General features: G+C 38.3%; 1 protein-coding gene across 11 annotated transcripts in view; it reads right to left on the bottom strand.

The window, feature by feature from the left end:
- klc1a (kinesin light chain 1a) overlaps positions 1-20,263 on the bottom strand; it is a 74,457-nt gene that overhangs the window by 43,016 nt on the left and 11,178 nt on the right. For 6 of the 11 annotated variants that reach the window (XR_007958110.1, XM_052037644.1, XM_052037222.1 and 3 more), the window contains exons 2-8: positions 17,296-17,371; positions 16,250-16,511; positions 14,675-14,905; positions 12,444-12,522; positions 8,574-8,799; positions 1,656-1,743; positions 1,078-1,179 (exon numbers count right to left, since the gene is read on the bottom strand). Coding sequence is in view for 10 of the 11 variants with exons in the window: in XM_052037644.1 (XP_051893604.1) it covers positions 1,078-1,179; positions 1,656-1,743; positions 8,574-8,799; positions 12,444-12,522; positions 14,675-14,905; positions 16,250-16,511; positions 17,296-17,342 (1,035 nt within the window). In the remaining variant the exon portion in view is untranslated. The remainder of the gene's footprint in view (positions 1-1,077; positions 1,180-1,655; positions 1,744-8,573; positions 8,800-12,443; positions 12,523-14,674; positions 14,906-16,249; positions 16,512-17,295; positions 17,372-20,263) is intronic. The other 5 variants (XM_052037383.1, XM_052037464.1, XM_052037524.1 and 2 more) reach the window with 3 other exon arrangements.

Below are 20,263 nucleotides of genomic sequence, written 5' to 3' on the forward strand. Positions count from 1 at the left end.
AAAGGGTTACTCAGTTTCACAGAGCACCTGCTAACCTGTGAATGTAGTTGTGGTTATCTGAGCATCACTATGAAAATGAAAAAATAAAAAACAAACAATTGGACAGATTTAAATTCCATAGTAGCTGAATGCTCACATTCAAACTGCGCAAATATCAGTGTCAATTAATCTGCTGACAAGTTTGGTTGTGTTTGGGAACTCTTATACATAGAGGCTGAATGCCAGTTCTCCGACACCTCCTCATAACTCCCTCTGAACCCCGACTCCACCATTGAATATCAGCTCATTTCATCTAGAGATCTTCCCTGCATAGCCTTTACCTTATTGCCCATCAGTTACACATTGCCTATTTGCACCTTTGCCTTCAGATTCCCCAGCAGGAGTGTGCCTCGAGACCCATTGTTCAACCACAGAACTCTCCTTCCTTTCTTGACTCTAGTTTCCCATTATCTATGAAGCTTCTGGTGCCCCCTCCCCCACCCCTTCAATAGTTTCCCGGTTATTGTGGAAATCAGTGGGATTGAGGTGGATACTTTTTGCTAGCCCATTCTCTGAAATGGAGATAGAGAAGTCAAGCAAAAGTCAGAGATAGATCATTTGAAGGTGAGAACAAAATGTGACAAGATGGGTCATCAATGAATCAGAAAAAGAAATGGAGAGAATCCAAGGAGGATGTAAAAATGACATTCCACATACCCACAGAGATGGGCAGAGCTTGGAGCCATATGGATTCCCATAGCAACACCAAGAGGAAATGAATGGAATCAAGAGAAATTGCTCAATACAAAAGATCAGTTAGGCAGAGAAAGATAGTGGCTGGGAGTATCAGTTGAATCTCTGGAGCAAAGAGCCCTCAAGCTGTCCTGGTGGAGGTGAAGGTATAGAGGGATTGGATATCCAGGGTGAAAATAAGATGACTTTGGGGCATCAAGAATAGTTCCCACATTGACTTGTTTTCAGTACTGATACATTACTCAAAGGATCAACATCTCTTTCATAACTTTTAAGATTCTGCCTTCAAAAGGAAGTTTGAAGGCTAAATCTAAAACAGCATGACTGTTTTATCTGGTTACTAACCTTTTCACGGATCTCCAGAGCTCTTTTACACATCGGCTCAGCCTCTCTATACTTTCCCCTTTTTCCATGAAGTACTGCAAGATTATTTAAAGTGGCTGCAACCTGCAAAGAATCCAATTAGAAAATTACAAGGACAATTCTTACAAATAGGAAAACTTACTTTTATAATAAAAAAAAAACGAAAAAAATCAATGCTAGAAATATAAAACAAGATAAGAGTGTATTTTATATTTGAGTTTTGCAAAGCAGTGTCACTATTTGTCAGAAATATTGCAATTGAAAATATTAACACCTGCCAAAAAAAATAAAATCATGTGGGGTCTCCGGAATACTCTATTTGCAGGCAGATATGATTTTTAGATCATTCAGATGTTCAAGGGTGTGCAAATAAAGATTCTTTATAACTGATCCAATAGATGCATTCACAATTTAACCTCCCTACCTGGTCATCATTTAGGAATGGTAGATGTTAATCTCACCCTGTTGGTTTAACATCAAGAAATATTTAAACTTTATTCTACATTCCCATGCAAGAAATGCACACAACCACAAGGTTGATCCGAAAGGATAATACGAACCGCAGGATGGTCTTTACCCAGTGTCTTCTCCCGAATAGCCAAGGCATCATGTAACAAGTTTGCTGCCTCTTTGTATTTGTTCTGGTCTCTAAGCAAAAGTGAAAAAATAATCAAGGATACACTACAAAATTTTACAAGGTCCTACTAATCAGGCATTTATTTGCAGATTTATACTCATATTGACATACAGCACAAAAACAAGGCCCTCTGGCCCACCATATCTATGCCAACCATCAAGTACTGATCTATACTAGTCACATTTAGCAGCACTTGGTCCATGGCCTCCTATGCCTTAACAATTCAAGAACTTGTCCAAATGTTTCTGAAATGTGAGTACCTGCATCCACAACCTTCTCAAGTAGCACATTCCAGATTTCAATAATCCCCAGGGTGAAAAATTCTCTTTCTCCTCACGATAAACCTATGCCCTCCGGTCTTAGACAGCTCTGCCATGGGGAAAAATTTCTTACTATCTACCCCATCTATGCCTTTCAGTTTTGTCTACCTCCATCGGATACCCCTCAGTCTCCTCTGCTCCTTGGAAAACAAAGCCAGTCCATCCAGTTTTGCCTCATAATGAAATGCTCCATCCTATGCAACATCCTGGTGAATATCATCTGTACCCTCTCCTGTACGATTTTGTCCTTCTTATAGTTTATTTGCTGTTAAACTTCCTAAAAATGTCAAAGTTCACTGTACCAAAGTTACATATTAATACAGACTGTATATTGATTCATTCAGGTACCCAAACTTAACTTCCTTTATAACAAAATAGGTTGCAAACAAAGTTATCAAAAAGAAATTAGAACAACTGTAATGCTTCTCAATATGGTTAATCTCATGTCAGAAATGAGCAATAATGTCAGTGAGCAATAAGGCACAGACTGAATTTTGTCTAAATAACACTATTGTGAAAGCAAAAACTGCCATTAACCTTGCTTTGTAATCTGTGGTTATTAATATTTAAATAAAAAAAATTTTTCCCCCCAAACAAGTTTATTCAAATGTATTTTATATTTTAAAAAATGAACAACCTATATGACCAAGAGGATAACTAAGGAGCGGTAGGACTGCTCAAGGATAAAGGAGGGAATGTGCTTAGAGGCAGAGGACATACATGAGATCTTAAATGAGTACTTTCTATTGACATTTACTGAGAAGAAGGATGTACAGGATAGTAGGATAGTGAGGTCAGAGTGGAGTATGCTAAGATGCTAGAGCATTTCAAGATTAGGAAAGAGGATCTCTTTAAAACCATTAAGGTGGACAAGTCCCCAGGGCCTCATGGGATATACCCCAGGCTATTCAGAGAGGCAAGAGATGAGATGGCTGGGGCCTTGACCAAGATCTTTGTATCTTCACTAGCCACAGGTGTGGTGCCACAGGACTGGTGGGTAAATAATGTTAATCCTTTATTCAAGAAAGGGAAATAGGGATAATCCTGGAAATTATAGACCAGTGAGTCTCATGTCAGTGGTAGGGGAACTAATGGAGAGGATTCTTAAGGATAGGAATTATGAACACTTGGAGAAGCATGGTCTAATTAGGGACAGTCAGCATGGCTTTGTGCGGGGCCGGTCATGTCTGACTAATCTGATTGAGTTTTGAGGAGGTGACAAAGGTAATTGATGAAGGCAGGGCAGTGGACATTGTATACATGGACTTTAGGAAGGCATTCCACAAGGTCCTGCATGATAGGCTCATCCAGAAAATTAGGATGCATGGAATCCATGGTGACTTGGCTGACTGGATCCAAAATTGGCTTGCCCACAGAAGACAGAGGGTAGTAGTGGATGGGTATTATTCTGGATGGAGATCTGTGGCTAGTGGTGTTCCGCAGAGATCCATACTGAGACCTCTGTTGTTTGTCCTATATATGAATGATTTGGATAAAAATGTGGTAGGGTGGGTGAGTAAGTTTGCAGACGATACAAAGATTGGTGACATTGGCAATTTTCTATGCAATGCACAAAGGATACAGCGGGCTATAGATCAGTTGCAGATATGGGCAAAGAAGTGGCAGATGGAGTTTAATCCTGGCAAGTATGAGGTGCTGCACTTTGGCAGATCCACCATAAAGGGAGAGTACACAGTTGATGGCAGGATCCTTAACAGTGTTGATGAACAGAGGAATCTTGGGGCCAAGGTAGACGATTCCCTAAAAGTTGCTGCAGAGGTCGACAGGGTGGTAAAAAAGGCGCATGGTACACTTGCCCTCATTAGTCGAGGCACTGAGTTCAAGAGACAGACAGTTACATTACAGCTTTATAAAACTTTGGTTAGGCTGCATTTAGAGTAATGCTATCAGAAGAATGTGGAGGCTTTGGAGAAGGTGCAGAGGTGGTTTACCAGGATGCTGCCTGTTTTGGAGGACGTGTGCTATGAGGAGAGGTTGGACAAGCTGGGGCTGTTTTCTCTAGAGCACTGGAGGCTGAAGGGAAATTTGATAGAAGTTTATAAAATTATGCAAGGCATAATAGACAGCCAGTATCTTTTTCCCAGAATTAAAATGTCTAGTACTAAAGGGCATGTATTTAAGGCAAGAGGGTGAAAGTACAAAGGAGACATGAGGCGTTTTTTTTAATTTTACAAAGAGTGGTGGGGGCCTGGAATGCACTGCCAGGGGTGGTGATAGAAGCAGATAGCATAGGAACACTTAAGAAACTCCTAGATAGGCACATGAATATGCAGAGAAGGGAGGGACATAGTCAATGTGTGGGGAGGAGGGATTAATTAGGAGTCATTGGTTTAATTAGTTCAGCACAACATCACGGGCCAAAGGGCTTATTCCTGTACCGTACTGTTCTATATGGAATGCAATTCAAATCTTATAAAACTATATGATACGAAGTGCTGCAGGATTCAGTTTGAGTTGGATTAGGAGGCAAGATAAAATGGACTGCATGCAGGTAGAAATGATAAACTAGGTTTTGCACTATCATGCCTTGAATTATCCCATTTGACTTTGTTGCAGTCTCTTCTTGCCTTACCATCTGTAAATTTACCAAGTGTTTTTATATACACTCCCTTTAACATTCTTTGTTTATATCACCTCATTCTTCCTAACACTGCTATACCACGATCTTATGCACTATGTTCTGCCCATTTTACAAGTCTGTATGTTCCTCTGCAGTTATGTTATTTATGTTTCTAACTTTTATTCATCAAACTTTGAAATCATACTCTGTATCCCAAAATCTTGGATAAAAATGAGTTTCAAGAGTGAAGATTGTAACACTCAGCTAGATGGTTGAAACTGAACTCTTTCCTCTAGCCTGAAAAACAACTCTGCCATAGGGCGGCACGGTAGCTTAGCGGTTAGCGCGACACTATTACAGTGCCAGCGATCGGGGTTCGATTCCCGTCGCTGTCTGTAAAGAGTTTGTACGTTCTCCCGTGTCTGCGTGGGTTTCCTCCGGGTGCTCCGGTTTCCTCCCACATTCCAAAGATGTACGGGTAGGTTAATTTGAGTTTAAAAAATGGGCGGTGCGGACTCATTGGGCCGGAAGGGCCTGTTACAACGCTGTAAATAAAATTTTAATTTTAAAATATTTCAACCCATGCAGCCACTATTCCATCATCTTTAACTTTGTTAATAAATTCACCATGTTGTTCTTTATTAAATGCCTTTCAAAAGTCTATATACCCATCAATTTTATTACCCTAATTAACACAATACATTGATAAATAACTTAATTAAGTAACGCCCTTAACAAATCCCTACTAGTTGTCTTTCATTGTTGTCATGCCTGATCCCACCCACATCCCTCTGCCTGCTCTTCTTTGGCTGCACTTTTGTAGCTTTGTAGTAAATCTAAACACAAGGCTTGGTGATTAGAGCTGTCATACAGCCATGAGTGGTGCCTGTTTTAGACCATTGATCCTGCAACTCCATCCCCAGTATGCCCTGGTGTCCTTTTGAAAAGCCTTCAAATTATGAATAAATAAATTTACTTTAAAATACCTAAAACAACCAGAAATTGAAAATGAAGTAAAATACAAAACAAACAAGCCACTGATCTGCACTTAGCTTTTAAATCAAGGTCAACAATCCCATTCAAATAAAGGGGTTGCACTTCTATAACCAAGGGGCTAGTGCATCCAGCCTATGCTAAGTACATCTGTGTTCTGCTGCTGGATATTGATAGCAAGTTCAGCAGTAAAGCAGCAAATCTGATGTTGCAGCATCTGACCACTGGTTTGCGCCTGACTTTTATGGAGAATGATGCCTATCCCTATTGGGTCTGGGAGGGGTGGGGGTGAGAGCAGATGTGGAATGAAACGTGAGGATAAGGGGGACCCTATCACATCATTCTCCGCCACTTCCACCCACATCGTTCTCCACCACCTCCAACGGGACCCCACCATCAAGCATATCTTCCCCTCCCCACCCCTTTCTGCCTTTCAAAGGGACTGCTCTCTCCGCAACTCTCTTGTTCACTCCTGCCCCCCCACCCATCCTGCTCCCACCCCAGGAACTTTCCACTGGCCCCACCATAGGTGCAACACCAGCCCCTACACCACCTCCATCCAGGGACCCAAACAGTCCTTTCAGGTGAGACAGAGAGTCACCTGCACCTCCCTTAATATCATCTACTGCATCTGGTGCTCCAAGGGTGGCCTCCTCTACATTGGTGAGACCAAATGCAGACTAGGTGACCATTTTGCAGAACACCTGTGCTCTTTCCATAACTGTGACAGCATCTTCCCGTTATCAGTCACTTGCACTCCCCCCCCCCCCCCCCCCAACACTATCACTGATATGACAGTCCTTGGCCTCCTCCACTGCCAGGAGAATTCCAAGAACAAACTGAAGGAACAACACCTCATTTTCCGTTTTGGAACCTTGCAGCCTAACGGCATGAATATTGAATTCTCCAACTTTAGGTAACCACCCCCCCCACCATGCTTCTTCTCTTCTTCCCTTTCTGAGCCCCTTTCCCACCTCCCCTCTTCTTACCTTTGACCCATCCCCCGGTGGATCTGCTCTCCCCTCCTCCCCCGCACCTGCTTATCACTGTCTCTAACCTGCATCCACCTATCACCACCCTGTGCCCACCCCACCTCCCCTCTTTTGTCCACCTATCACTGCTCTGCTTTTCCCTCCTATATATTGGCCTTCCCCTTTTCCTATCTTCAGTCCTGAAGAAGGGTCCTGACCTGAATGTTGACCGCCTGCTTTTCTCCATGGATACTGCCTGGCCTGCTGAGTTCCTCCAGCGTAACCCTAACATCCCACAACCCTTGCCAACACCCCCACAAGCCAAAACCCTCCACAAACCCAATTTAACCCCCTCCACCTCATACACGACTACAATACCTGGGACCCCTATTAAGATATGGCATAAAGAACAAGGCACAGATCCCAATAAAGGCGAGTGGAGCTGGACCAAGATAATGAAGGCGTGGGCCAGATCAAAGTTGCAGGGTCCAGTGAGACTGAATCTCCTAACGAGATCAATGAACACAAGAGGGATAATTTTCCCACTGCCCACTAACTAACAACACCAGTGTTTTTCATCTAGATTCCAGCATCTGCAGTCCTTTGGTTCTCTTGGTGGATTCAAAATTGGCTCAGAGGTTGGAAGCAGAGGGTGGTGGTTGAAGGTTGTTTTTGGGAATGGAGGCCGGTGACTAGGAGTGTGCCACAGGGGTCAGTGTTGAGACCCTTGTTAACCGTTATTTATATAAGTAATCTGTACGTAAACGCACAAGGCTTGATCAGTAAGTTTGCGGATGACACTAAATTAGGAGGTCTTGTTGATAGTGAAGAAGGTTATTGTAGATTACAGAAGGATCTTGATTAGTTAGGGAAGTGGGCACAGGAGTGGCAAATAGATTTCAATACAGATAAGTGTGAGGGCACTAGGGAGTGTAATGGAACAGAGGGACCCAGGAGTACAAGTGCATAGTTTGTTGAAAGCGACGTTACAGATAGACAGAGTGGTGATAAAGGCGTTTAGCATGCTGGCCTTCATCAGTCAGGGCACATTATGTTGCAGTTGTACAAGTCATTGGTGAGGCTGCCCTTGGGGTACTGTGTACAGTTTCGCTCACTGTTATAGGAAAGACATGGTTAAACTAGACTAGAGGGCCTGAGTTGTAGGAAGAGGTTGACCAGGGTAGGTCTTTATTCCTTGGAACATAGGAGAATGAGGACTACCTTATAGAAATGTTTAACATTATGAGAGGCATGGATAAGGTGGATGGTAACAGTCTTTTCCCCAGGGTAGCGGAGTCCAAAACTAGGGGGCATAGATTTAGGGTAGAGAGGAAATATTTAAAAGGGACCTGAGTGGCAACTTCTTCATGCAGAGGATGGTGAGTATATGGAACAAGCTGCCAGGAAGTGATTGAGGCAGGTACCATAGTATCATTTAAGAAGCACTTGGATAGGTACATGCAGGGGTGGGACTTAGAGAGATATGGGTCGAATGCAGGAAATTGGGACTAGTAGGGTGGGCACAGTGGTTAGCAAGGACTCATTGGGCCGAAGGGCTTATTGCTCTATGCTGCATTGCTCCATGCTGTATTCCTCTACGACTCTAATTCAGATATCTCCCATTTTCAAACTTCACTTTATTCCCTCCTCAGGATTCCTCATGTCTCCCAATGATTATTATGTATTGACACCCATTTAATCCCTTCAGACGTAACTGCAAGACCCCACTTACTTCTTTTATTAAGGAAAATCCTCTTACATAACCATTTATAAACTGAAGTGAGAGATTTTCTATTTAAGATGCATTTCATTCTTGTTCCCAAGATGTAGTAACTCAAATATTCCTGCCATTTGTCTGTCTACTCATGAATGTATTCTCTCAGTTGGTATGATCAAAAAAAACTTATGTAAATCTCAAAGTACAAAAACATTTTTAAATATTTACAACTTTTCTACAAATAAAAAGTCACACTAACCTGTACACCAAAGCAAGAATGTTTAGCATCGTAGCAACATCAGGATGGTCGTGCCCCGATGTTTTCTCCAAATCTTCAAGAGCCTGTTTACAGAGAGGTACAGCTACTTCATACCTGCCTTGTGATGCATACTGTATGACTAAGTTATGTAGGGTCCTTAGTCTGGCTGGGATTTCATAGCCACCCTGCTGTGCTGCAGCAGCTGCACTGCTATGTTGTTGTTGAACTGTAAATTAATAGAATATTATCTGTATTATGTATATTAAGGTGTAGATGTAATATTGCAAATAAGATATTATATTGATATGACAACCCTAGAAATATTATTTACACCCTAGAAGCTGCACTAGAGTATTTCTTGCCCCCCCAAAGTACTGGTTCACCCAAATGATCAAACTAGTTTAATTTGTAAGATTTCAAAGTCATCCATTTTGTTTTATGCCTCTTTCTGGCATAAACGAATAAAGTAGTTTTTCTTCCACCACTACCAGAATACATTTCACCAATCAAGTATTCCAAGCAAAGAAACCTATCTTGTACTTCTTCATAGCTTTCCTTTTTGTGCGTACATCACTATTCCACATCAAGAGGACTGATGGAAATATTTAACATTAATCAATTACATTAAATTCTAAAAGGTCATTTTTAAGTTATAATTTGGTTATCCTGTACTACTACCACCAACCACCAATAAAAACCTTGGCATCAAACAATTTGTGTTTCTTTGTAGGGTTTCATCCCAAAACATCAACAATTCCTTTCCTCCCACAGATGCTGCTCGACCCACTGAGCTCTTCCAGCAGATTGTTCGTTGGTCTATTTTCTAAGAATTTTATATATTGAAAAACAGGCAGGCAATGAGGAATATTGTACTGAGATGAATGGTTCGCTGTTGATCATATTGAATGACAGAGCAGGCTGAAAGGCCTACTCCTACTGTTATTTTTCTGTCTCTGTTTCCAGGTGTAAATATGGAAAATGGAATCAATGCAGGAATGAGGACAGACCCAAGAGAGGTACATGGGAGAGAAAGATGGAAAACAACAGTAAGCATTAAAAATAGATCAATGGAGCATAGAAGAAATGTATTCCACTAAAATATAACTAGCCAACAATGAAGCAGTGGATAAATAAATGCTGGACACAAAACTAAATAGAGAGGTTTCTAGTTACATTAAGGATATAACAGTTTAACAGAGACAAAGATTAAGGCAAAGAAGAAATGTAAAACTTAAGTTGCAAGTGTAAAAATGGAAATGTATGCTCTTAGCACTTAACAAAAAGAGGTAATTAAGGGATCAACAAAAAAACTCAGATGGCATTAAAATGACGAGATACTGATTACACAGAGCACACTTATTTATGAAACATAGAAAGAGAAATGACCATTAAAAAATCAATAAAGGTAAAATGATATATATGTAGATATATAAATTAAAAAAAAAGGAAAATAGAACTTATTCAGGCAACAACAGACCAGCAACAATTTTAGGGGACAAGACTAGCTTTAACAGATGAGATAATAAAACATCTAGAGCACAATTTAAATACCTAGCATGGATTTTCAGGTGAAAGGTCATGTTTATTGAATTCTTTAAATAAAGAAAAATTATGTTAAGACAATGAAATGATATTCAATGTATGGACTATCAGAAGTTGAGTAGTAGGAATTAGGTAGCTGAATGGATGGATTGAATGCCACAGAAAACAAAATTATATTGCAGCTGATGGAAAATCCTCAAAACTAACAGGAAGCAATGTCCACGGGGATCCATCCTATTATTTACAATAATTCTAAATAATCTGGTATGGCAGCAAAATCTGCAGATTATCATCAAACTGGGAGTATAGTTGAGTAATATGGAGGACTGAGCCAAAATACAGGAAGATGTCAATGGGCTTGCAAAGAGGGTAGATAAGGGTCAACTTAAAGTCAAAATGAAGTACAACAAAATCTATTCAGTTTGACAGGAAAAAAAATGGAGTTTACTGATTTCTTGGAAGAAAGACTATTATTTGGAGCAGAAATCAGGGAAATATACACAAATTAATAAAATTAACAATGCAAATTCATGATATAAAGAATAGTAGTTAAGAAAATCAATACTGTATAAATTATTTACATTGAATATTGAACATTCCACACTTGTATGTCCCAGGAACCCACTAAACTGGTGATCTCCATATTAAAAGAAGGAAATTAACCACTGAAGCACTGAAAAAAAGTACAAAGATGTTGATGTAACTTGGAAAGATTTTCATGGAATTGAAAAGAAAAGCTGCAATACAAAAAATTAAGCAGGCTTGGACTCTGTCCTCCAGAAAAGACAAAAAGGAGATGCCATAGAGACTCTTAAAATTATGAAGGTGATTATTTTACGGCAAGTGGAGAGAAATTGTTTCTTGTGCTCAAGTCCAGAACGAGGAAGCATACACACAAGAGCGTAACACAAGAAGAATGAATGAATTTAGCAGAAAATTCTTTGCTGATTAATCAGTACGTTACAAAGTGAATGAAACAGATGGCATTTACACTCAAAAGAGATGGCTTGATGCAATACAGAAGGAGGAGGAACAGGATATATGGGTGATGCAAACATGGAATATAAACAGCAAGGATTAGTTAAGATTGTTCATAGATAGTGCATAATCCACAAAGATCTATTCTTCTCATAAAAAAATCACCAAGTTATGCTTTAGGCTTAATTTTAATATGCCTTAGATTTGCAAGTCATACCAAGCAACTTCAGAGTAGCTCCTGAAAAAGAACAGAATAAACCAAATTTTGGACATACTAAGACTGTATTGATTTACTAAATTCAAATGCTGATTGATCAACTCGGGGATTTTTTGGTAAAATGACGGATTATATAGATAAACAGAACACCGCAGTTATAGTCTAGATGGATCTGACAAGGCAATCCAAGCGGTGCTAAACAAGGGTTTTGTTTCAAGAACTTATGATGTATGGTACCAGAAAATAGAAGACAGTGCACCAGTTTTTTGTACCAAAATTCCAGCAATACATTTGTACACAGCTAGTGGTACTAAATTTGGCCACGAACAAATTCTGGGCACAATCAATTCATCCACATCTCTATTCTTGAATAGAGATGTTATCAACCCTCAAGCCCTTTGGCATAATTAGCATTTCACTCAAATGACAAAAAATATTACAGATGTTGAATCTGGAACAAAAAAAAAACAGACCACTGGAAGAATTCAGCAAGTCAAGCAGAAAAAGGTGCATTTTGATGTTTCAGGTTGAGTCCTTGCATCAAGACTGATGTAGGGTCTCCACCCGAAATGACAACATACACCTTCCACCTCCACAGATGCTGCTTGACCCACCAAGTTCTTCTAGTGTTCTGTTTTTTGTTGGCTATCATTCATTAGGTTTGGAGACTTATGGATATCCATACACATTGGATTTTCAACAGATGAAAGAAAAATCACAAGCCAATACAATTTTCAAGGTAATCTGGGAAAATTAATTCCCATTGCCATGCTGATTCCAGCAACACTTGGGCTTTAATCACTGCAATATATTCAATGATAATATTGAATAACTCTGAATAACCTAATTTTCCTAAAATATCCATTATAGAAACTGGCCCCAAACATCAAGTGATTTAATTCCTAAATACTAATAGAACAAGAATCTAAAAATTCCATTAAATTTCTTTGCCTGTGACAATTAAATCAAAAGTATATATGTACCCATTCTGACATGTCAAAATATCTGATGTAGCGTTAATTACTTAATACAATGTAATTACAAGTAGTTCAATTTGCAACTTTAAAAAAAAATCATTCAATATCATTGCAAAATTACTATTAATAGGATGCTAGATCATTCTGAACACTTACTTCCCTGCCCTGGTTCATCATCTTCATTTGGGAAAAGATCATCCAGAGGTTCTTTGGATGAATCTGTGTCCTTGTCCTCCTGTACAACATATATGTAAAGTAAGTACACATTATGTACTAGACAACTAACCAAATTCTTTATTACATCTGAACGTTAGATGATTTAGACAATTCCCCAAATGTTAAGCCTAACCGAAGTACTGATTAAAAACATACAAAATGAAAGCATCAGCAGGGCCTTGTGTCTCTTTAACTCTGCTCTGCAATCAGTAAGGTCATGCCCAATCCCATGCCATAGGTCCATTTTAGACTCCCTCCAAACATCTCTCATTCCCAGCCTTAAATATACTCAAATAAAACCGGGCATCCACAGTTGTCTGGAATAGAAAAGTCAAAAACCATTTAATACCAAAATATCATTTCATCTCATTTTTAAATGGCCAAGCCTTTTTCCTGAGTTAACACTACCTAGTTCTGGATCTGCTTGATGAAGAAACATGCTTTCAATTCACTCAGAGTTTTGCACGTCTTAATGAGATCACCTCATTCTTCTGAACTCCAGTCAGTTCAAGCCAAACTTCCTCAAATTCTCTTTATTTGACAACCCATGCCTCAATTAATCTTGCAACCCAAACCCAAAACCTGCATATTTATCCCTGGTTATCAAGACCAAAATGCTCTAAGTACTCCAAATGTAGTCCCACCAAAGTCTATAACAATCTCAATATGATGTCCTCATTTTTGTTGTGGTTAGAATAAAATTCTTTTCTTCCACTAGAGTCTGGATTTAATGCTGATCCATCAAGTTTCAGATATTTCATTAGCATCACAGCCGTTTATAAGAGATGATGATGTATGAGTTATTTTCACTGAGACCACTTTGCGAAAAAAGTCTCATTTCCCCAACCATGAGTCCTACAATGTACAATACATGTTAATGGCTATGAACACCAAAAGCAAGGTCAATGGCTAATGATAATTTATAAAATCCTTTGATAGTGATTGTCTATACATATTCTAAAACATTAATTTATTAGCTGACAATAAACACATTAAATACATTTAGCAAAAATTACTTTCTATCTGCATTTTTCTATTTAGGCACCCCTAACCCCACCCTAATTACCACAGTAGGGCACAGAAGTTACTGAACATAAAAGTTATCAGAAAAACAAATGCCAAAGAGGTACACTGCAGTGTTTGAAGAAGGGGAGATCAATGGAGTCAATAAAAATGAATTTAGGGAAAGTGCACTAGATTCTAGGATCAAGAAAGCTGATGGCTGTCACCATAGTCAAATAAGATGACGAAGGAAACTGCAATGTGAAAAAAGGCTGGAATTAAATGAACAGACATACAATAAGAGCACAATAGCTCAGTGCTTCAAGTCTCATTCCACTGATTTTACAGTATTTTTTTTTACATACACAGAGCGTGGTGGGTGCCTGGAATGTACTGCTGGGGTGGTGGTAGAGGCTGACACAATAGGGACTCTTAGATAGGCATATGGATGCAAGAAAAATGGAGGATTATGGGCTGTGTAGGAGGAAAGGGTGAGATTGGTTGTTGAGTAAGTTTATATAGGTTGGCACAACATCGTGGGCTGAAGGGCCCATACTGTGCTGTACCATTCTGTAAAGATTTCATTCGGTACCACTGTTCTACAGCCTTCCTTGGATAGATACTTGAAATATCTCTATTGTGTCACCTTGCCATTTCAATTTTAAGTTATAAATATATACAGATCTAGTAAAATAACCATAAACCAATGAATTTTCCATGAATTGGTCAGATACTGGTTCACCGAAACAATTCTGTTTCAGCATTGCTATTAGTGACAGGCACAGGTTTCCTCAGTCAAGGGAAGGCATTAATGATAAGACCCGCTAGGTTCAGAAGGATGACATTATTAGGGTTTGCACTGGAGATTACCTTGCCGCTTGGATAGAATTATAGAGTCTAAAGCACAAACAGGCCTTTCAGCCCACCATGTCCATGCTAACCACCTTCTTGGCTGGCATTCAGAAGACTGCATCGGGGAATTCCAAAGAAGGGAACTTAATTTTAGATTGTATTTAGAAAAAAAACCTATTTATGCTGTGTTCTACATAACGCTGTAGAATTATAATGTAACTACCTTCTGAAATGGCATCTAAAGGAATGAATCAAGCAGACACATGTGCAATTATCTTACCTATACAACATTTGGGTGCAATCTGCTGTCTACTCACCAGTGGTGAAAGATCTTCATCAAATTTTTTAAGTTGATTCATAAATTCTAAATGTTTCTTTTCTTCTTCCAGTTGAGCAACACTCTGTTCACTTTTCTGCAACTTTTGTTGTGTGTTTGCCAGCTCATCTCGTAGCCACTGGTTCTCCTGACACAACCGACGCACCTGAGCACGCAGTTTCTGTTTTTCTGACTCCACTGCACTTAAGTGACTAGATAATGCCATCATAACCTTAACACAAATCATAATAAGCACATTTTTCAAGACTGAAGTAAAGAATTCTTAAATACCATTAAATGTTAAATTCCTGCCAATATTCTTCAAAATGTCTGTGTAGGAAAAATGTTCTAAAAATAAGTGTAGGTTTTACATGCATAACATAATTTTGTAACTACAATGCCCAAGTCAGAATTAAATATTTTGCAATGCAATCAAAACAATAATGTTGCAATTTAGTTTTGCACTTAAATTTTGTAAATAGAACTAACATTTTAAGCACAAGTTTCATTGCTTTTATAGTAGGAAACAAAGATGATTACTCAAAAACACTGGTAATTCATACTGGAAGGATGTAATTTTCTGCAGCTTTCAGTGAACGATAGTATCACTCTACACTACAAATAAAAACAAGCCATAAGATGTGAAAAACTAAATACATCCAATGAATGATCATTAAATAAGTCATACTGTTATCAATTACCATGCCACAAGCACACAGTCTCTGGACTGCAGCACTGAGGCAGGACAAATGTGCTATTAAACATTGATTATTGTATAATCTTTTTTAAAAATTCTAGAAAATTTGTTTCCTAATATTTTTGATTCCATCTTGTACTAAATCATGATACATTCCATGCAGCACAAAGCCAAATGTCTATTTCATGATAAATGTGTTTTATCTTTGAAGTATATAATGAGTGCAAGAGAAAATACTATCCACTATTTCACATGCCACATCAGGCTGCTGATAAACTATCTGGAAGGTCAAAAATACTATTTTTCTATTACCAATGATTTTGTCTTTCTCCATTTCTTCTCATATGATATGACTAACAAAGTCCCCACATATCAAGAGGAGATAAACTTAACTTTGAAAGCAGTCATTTGTGATCTGCATCAATCAGTATGATGATGATCACTGCATTTGTCCAATAAGCTGAGAGAAACAGCTTTCTCAGTAAAGCCTTAATATGGTGCCTTGTTTCCTGAAACAAGCTGGAAATTAATTCATTTAATGACAGTATTAAACAGCTTGACAGTCTGAGGTAAGAGCATAAATCCGAAATCAGTCTGAACTTTGAGCCTTAGTGAGGAGGAATTTCTCAGAAATATTACTATGTGTAACACTGAAAAAAGTCTTTGAACTGCAAATGTGAACATTTTTCTCTCTTGATATATAGCACCTGATCATCCAGGATTTCCAGAATTTTTTACTTTTATAAAAAGATATTGTTGCCTGCCTTACTATCAAGAGTAGTAACAGAAATACAAGGCTGAATAAAGTTAGATGCAGAGCATATAGAACTTAAAACAATATACAAAATAAAAATCTTGAACAACTTTGAGAATGTTTACCTGTGCCTCACTAAGACCAAGTTCTAACATTTCCAAGGACTTGCGAATCATGTTGGATTTTTCTTCAACCAAATTCATCTCATCATCTTTTTTCAGACATTTCAGGGTTTCCAGCAGGCTATGTAAAATGGAGTTGTGTTCATTTTTTAATGCCTCAAGCCCCTGAATCACCTGTTTTGTTTTTCCAATGATCTCCTCCTGAGAGAGTTTTTCTAATTTATCTTCCTTTAAATATACCATTGTAGACATGGTGTCATACATCCTGAAAAAATATCACAGTGTTAACAAATGGCAAAAGTATATAAACATTGATTACATACATGCCAAAAGCAATTTACAATGATATACACTGATAAAAGTTTGATTAAAATTCTTGACAGGGAAGGCAAATTTGTTTTAAGTAATACTGTAGTGATAGTGAAGGTGTTAAAGATCTGGAATCATTCCAACATTAAAATGTAAGGAGATTATGGGATTAAACTTAATGCAGAAAATAAGAATGGAATTCATGTTGTTTAAAATCACTGCTCAACTAGCAAATCCAGATTTCAGACCAAAAGGCAAGACATGGTTGCAGTTGATTGTATTATGAGCATATTAAAGCCCAGTTTTGAAACTGTTGCATTCTTAATGGAATCAAGACAGCAAAAAAAGGCCTACATATAAAAATGACTGAGAGATAGTTTTCCATTACATCAATGGAACATATCTAAAATTAGTAAATAGTTAATATTTTCAGTACCACCAAGTTCGCCATTAGTCAAGATTGACTTCACTCATTTTCTTAACAAAGCAAATAAACATCCCTCAATCATAAAAGTCAGAAATTGGGGACATTCCATTTAGTATCCCTCAGAATATATAACGGATCTCGCCCACATGCAGCAAATCCCAGAAAATATTCTGGATTGGGCTCCAAGTGGCAAAGAACATTTGTACCATACAAGATCGTTTTGAACAAGAGAAAGATTAACCACTTTCCCTTGACATTCAATGACATTACTAAAGCCAACTCCTCCACCAACAACTTGATGATCACTACTGACCGAAAATTTAACAACTCCGTCACATAATGTTCTCCCCGTGTCTGCATGGGTTTCCTCCGGGTGCTCCAGTTTCCTCCTACATTCCAAAGGCATACAGGTTAGGAAGTTATGGGCATGCTATGTTGGTGCTGGAAGAACGGCGCTACTTGCGGGCTGCTCCCAGAACGCTACGCAAAAGATGTTTTCACTGTGTGTTTTGATGTATATGTGACTAATAAAGATATCCTATCTTAAATAGAATGGCTACTAGAGCTGGTCAAAGGCTGAATATTCAATAATGAGAGATTCTCCAAAGCCTAACCACCATCTACAAGGCACAAGCCACAAGCCAACAGCATGACAAAGAAATTGTTTAATTCCCCGGATGAGTGCAGTTGTAACACTCGTGAAGCTCAACACTATCACTTGAGACTCCAACTATAAAAATATTCACTACCTCCAACCAGGGACAACCTTCTAACAACCAGAAACCAAATTCTTGACAGATGAAAAGAAACATGACGAATTTCTTCAGTCAATGGTGTTTCCCTGTGGGGTTGTGGGAGAGATAATTTAGCAAGTAGAAAGCCTTCCCAGAATGACTGCAGGCCCACCCTCCACATTCAAGTTCACACATACTTTGCTTTCTAGCTCACCTGAGTCCCAGTCTGGACCCTCTGACAGTTCTCCGATTGTCTGCACCAGCCCTGAACCAAATTCTCAAGAAAGAACAGTTACGTACAAGGTTCTCCCAGTAGTCAGCAGAAATTCGGAATTTATTGATATCACTAGATTGGATCCTTGGCCTTCCTCTATGTTACAGTTCTTGAATTGGCCCTACAACACATCCTTTGGTATACAATCTAGAACATGTGCTCCACATGTTCAGACCTCCATGTAAGTATGTCCAAATGCAGAAGCCCAAGAGAAGTTCGAGGATGAGATATCAGCATATGACCTCCCCACTCCACTGCTAGACTCACCACTGAATCTAGCAGTGGATAACTGATGTGCTGAAACAGGGGCCAGTTTTTTTGCCATAGATACCTGGACATGCATTTGATTACTTCATATAATTTAAGCATTTTAAATTAAATTTAATCTTTCTTAAAATATTTTAACTCTTTATATATTTGATATTTATTGGCATCTATTTGGTAGTTGTTAAATGCTTCTCCAAGACACATTTAAAACCAGTTCAAAGCCTTTTGACAGCAGTGTTCTAGGGTGGGGCCTGTGGATCCAATGCCAGAGATTCAAAACGAGGCCTGTTCTGTTTCATGGGATGTCTCTTGGGTCTGGATGGAGAGCTTGACCAGCCTGCCGTATCCAAATACATTAGCACAGATGGACACTGGGCTAAGACTAAATTACTAATTTCTTGAAGGCAAGTTTCTTGGGAAGGAATGAAGAATCAACTGATAGTGGTTTGATAGCTTGCCTCCATCTTCCTATCAAAACCTCCTACTGGTTAGCTATAGATTGCTTTAGCAATGGCAATATTGTTGAAAAATCATAGGCCCTAGAAGTATACAGAGTCTGTGAAGAATTTGGAATACACTTTCCCCAAAATTATTTCATGACCTTTGTGCCATTACTTTCCAACATGCTATTCAACCATTGCCTAATTTGAGGTGAGAGTGCAGGAAAAACACTACTAGACCCACTTAATATTAAAACTCGTATGTTAAATCTCATGCAGCAATGCAATATTGCAAGAATAATGTAAAAAAAGACTGTAAATATTACAAAATTTCTTCCAAGGTTAACAGAACTTTCTGATAATATCACAGACTGAAATTCTAAGGACATTTGAAATATCATCAATGCCCACAGCCAAATATTAAATGCCCAGACTCAGCATTCCTGTCTCCTCTAATTCCTTCTTTAGGTTCTACTCAGCCTCAGAACCATTTACCATTCTGGTAACCTTAATATGCTTTGACACCCTGGCATAAGTAATTATAACAACCTTGTTTAATTTTCAATAGAATAATTCATTTCAAAACTGATGCACACATAAAATTTCCAAGCAATTGGGCCAGGCAAAGCCCGAGTGCCATTTTGCTGTGTAACATGTTTTATTTCCATTTTAAAATCAAGCCTACACAAAATGAACTGGGAGTGCAACTGTTTTCAAGCATGACTACCATTGATTTTATAATTTATAAACCAGTAAGCTATAAGCTATTTAGGAGCTGGGCATTTTATTCCATCTGCAAGTCTACAAATGCTAGTTGACATCATCTTGTTGTGTCAGAAATGAGAATGTATTGAGTCAAATGATCGCATTACATGGAAATCTTGACAACTGTTTCATTCACATCAGGTATAAGGTCATTTAAAAATTATGCAAGGCAATACAAATGGCTCAATAACATTCGAGTAGAGTTTGGCTTCTATACCATTTTAACTTCATGAGCAAAATTAGAATGGGTTTAATACACCAGTTCTTAGAGTATTATTGCCTATGTTAATTTACAGATATCTCTAATTTGTCTGATTATAATTGAATTTAATTAGAATAAGCTATATCAGATTTCCAATTGATATTGTACAAGAATATAAACAAACTTGAGTTGAACAGGTTTCAAGCACTGTACACTATTATAATATAATAAACATTCAGATCAGAGGCACAAGCAAGTGCAAAAATATGGTGCTTCAATTTGTTTTGAATAATTAGCCAAAATATAGTCGATTTCATTTCACAAATTATACATGTCAAAATACAAAGAACAGAAAATATATACAGTTCATAGTATTTTGTACTTCAAAATCATAGGTAATTTCACATAAAGAACTCCAGTACAGGACTAAAATGCTCAAGATCAGTACAACAGCAAAATATCTGGTGGTAAAGTCCACTCCCTCATTTACAGATTGATTATATTGAAAATTTGCACATTTAGCTTCACATTTCCAGCATATATTCTTCTGGTCACAAAAATAGCTGATTGACTTTCAACTATTTTTACATAACACCAGT

This window comes from Pristis pectinata, chromosome 1 (genome assembly GCF_009764475.1).
Source record: "Pristis pectinata isolate sPriPec2 chromosome 1, sPriPec2.1.pri, whole genome shotgun sequence".
In the NCBI taxonomy this organism is placed as follows: Eukaryota; Metazoa; Chordata; class Chondrichthyes; order Rhinopristiformes; family Pristidae; genus Pristis; species Pristis pectinata.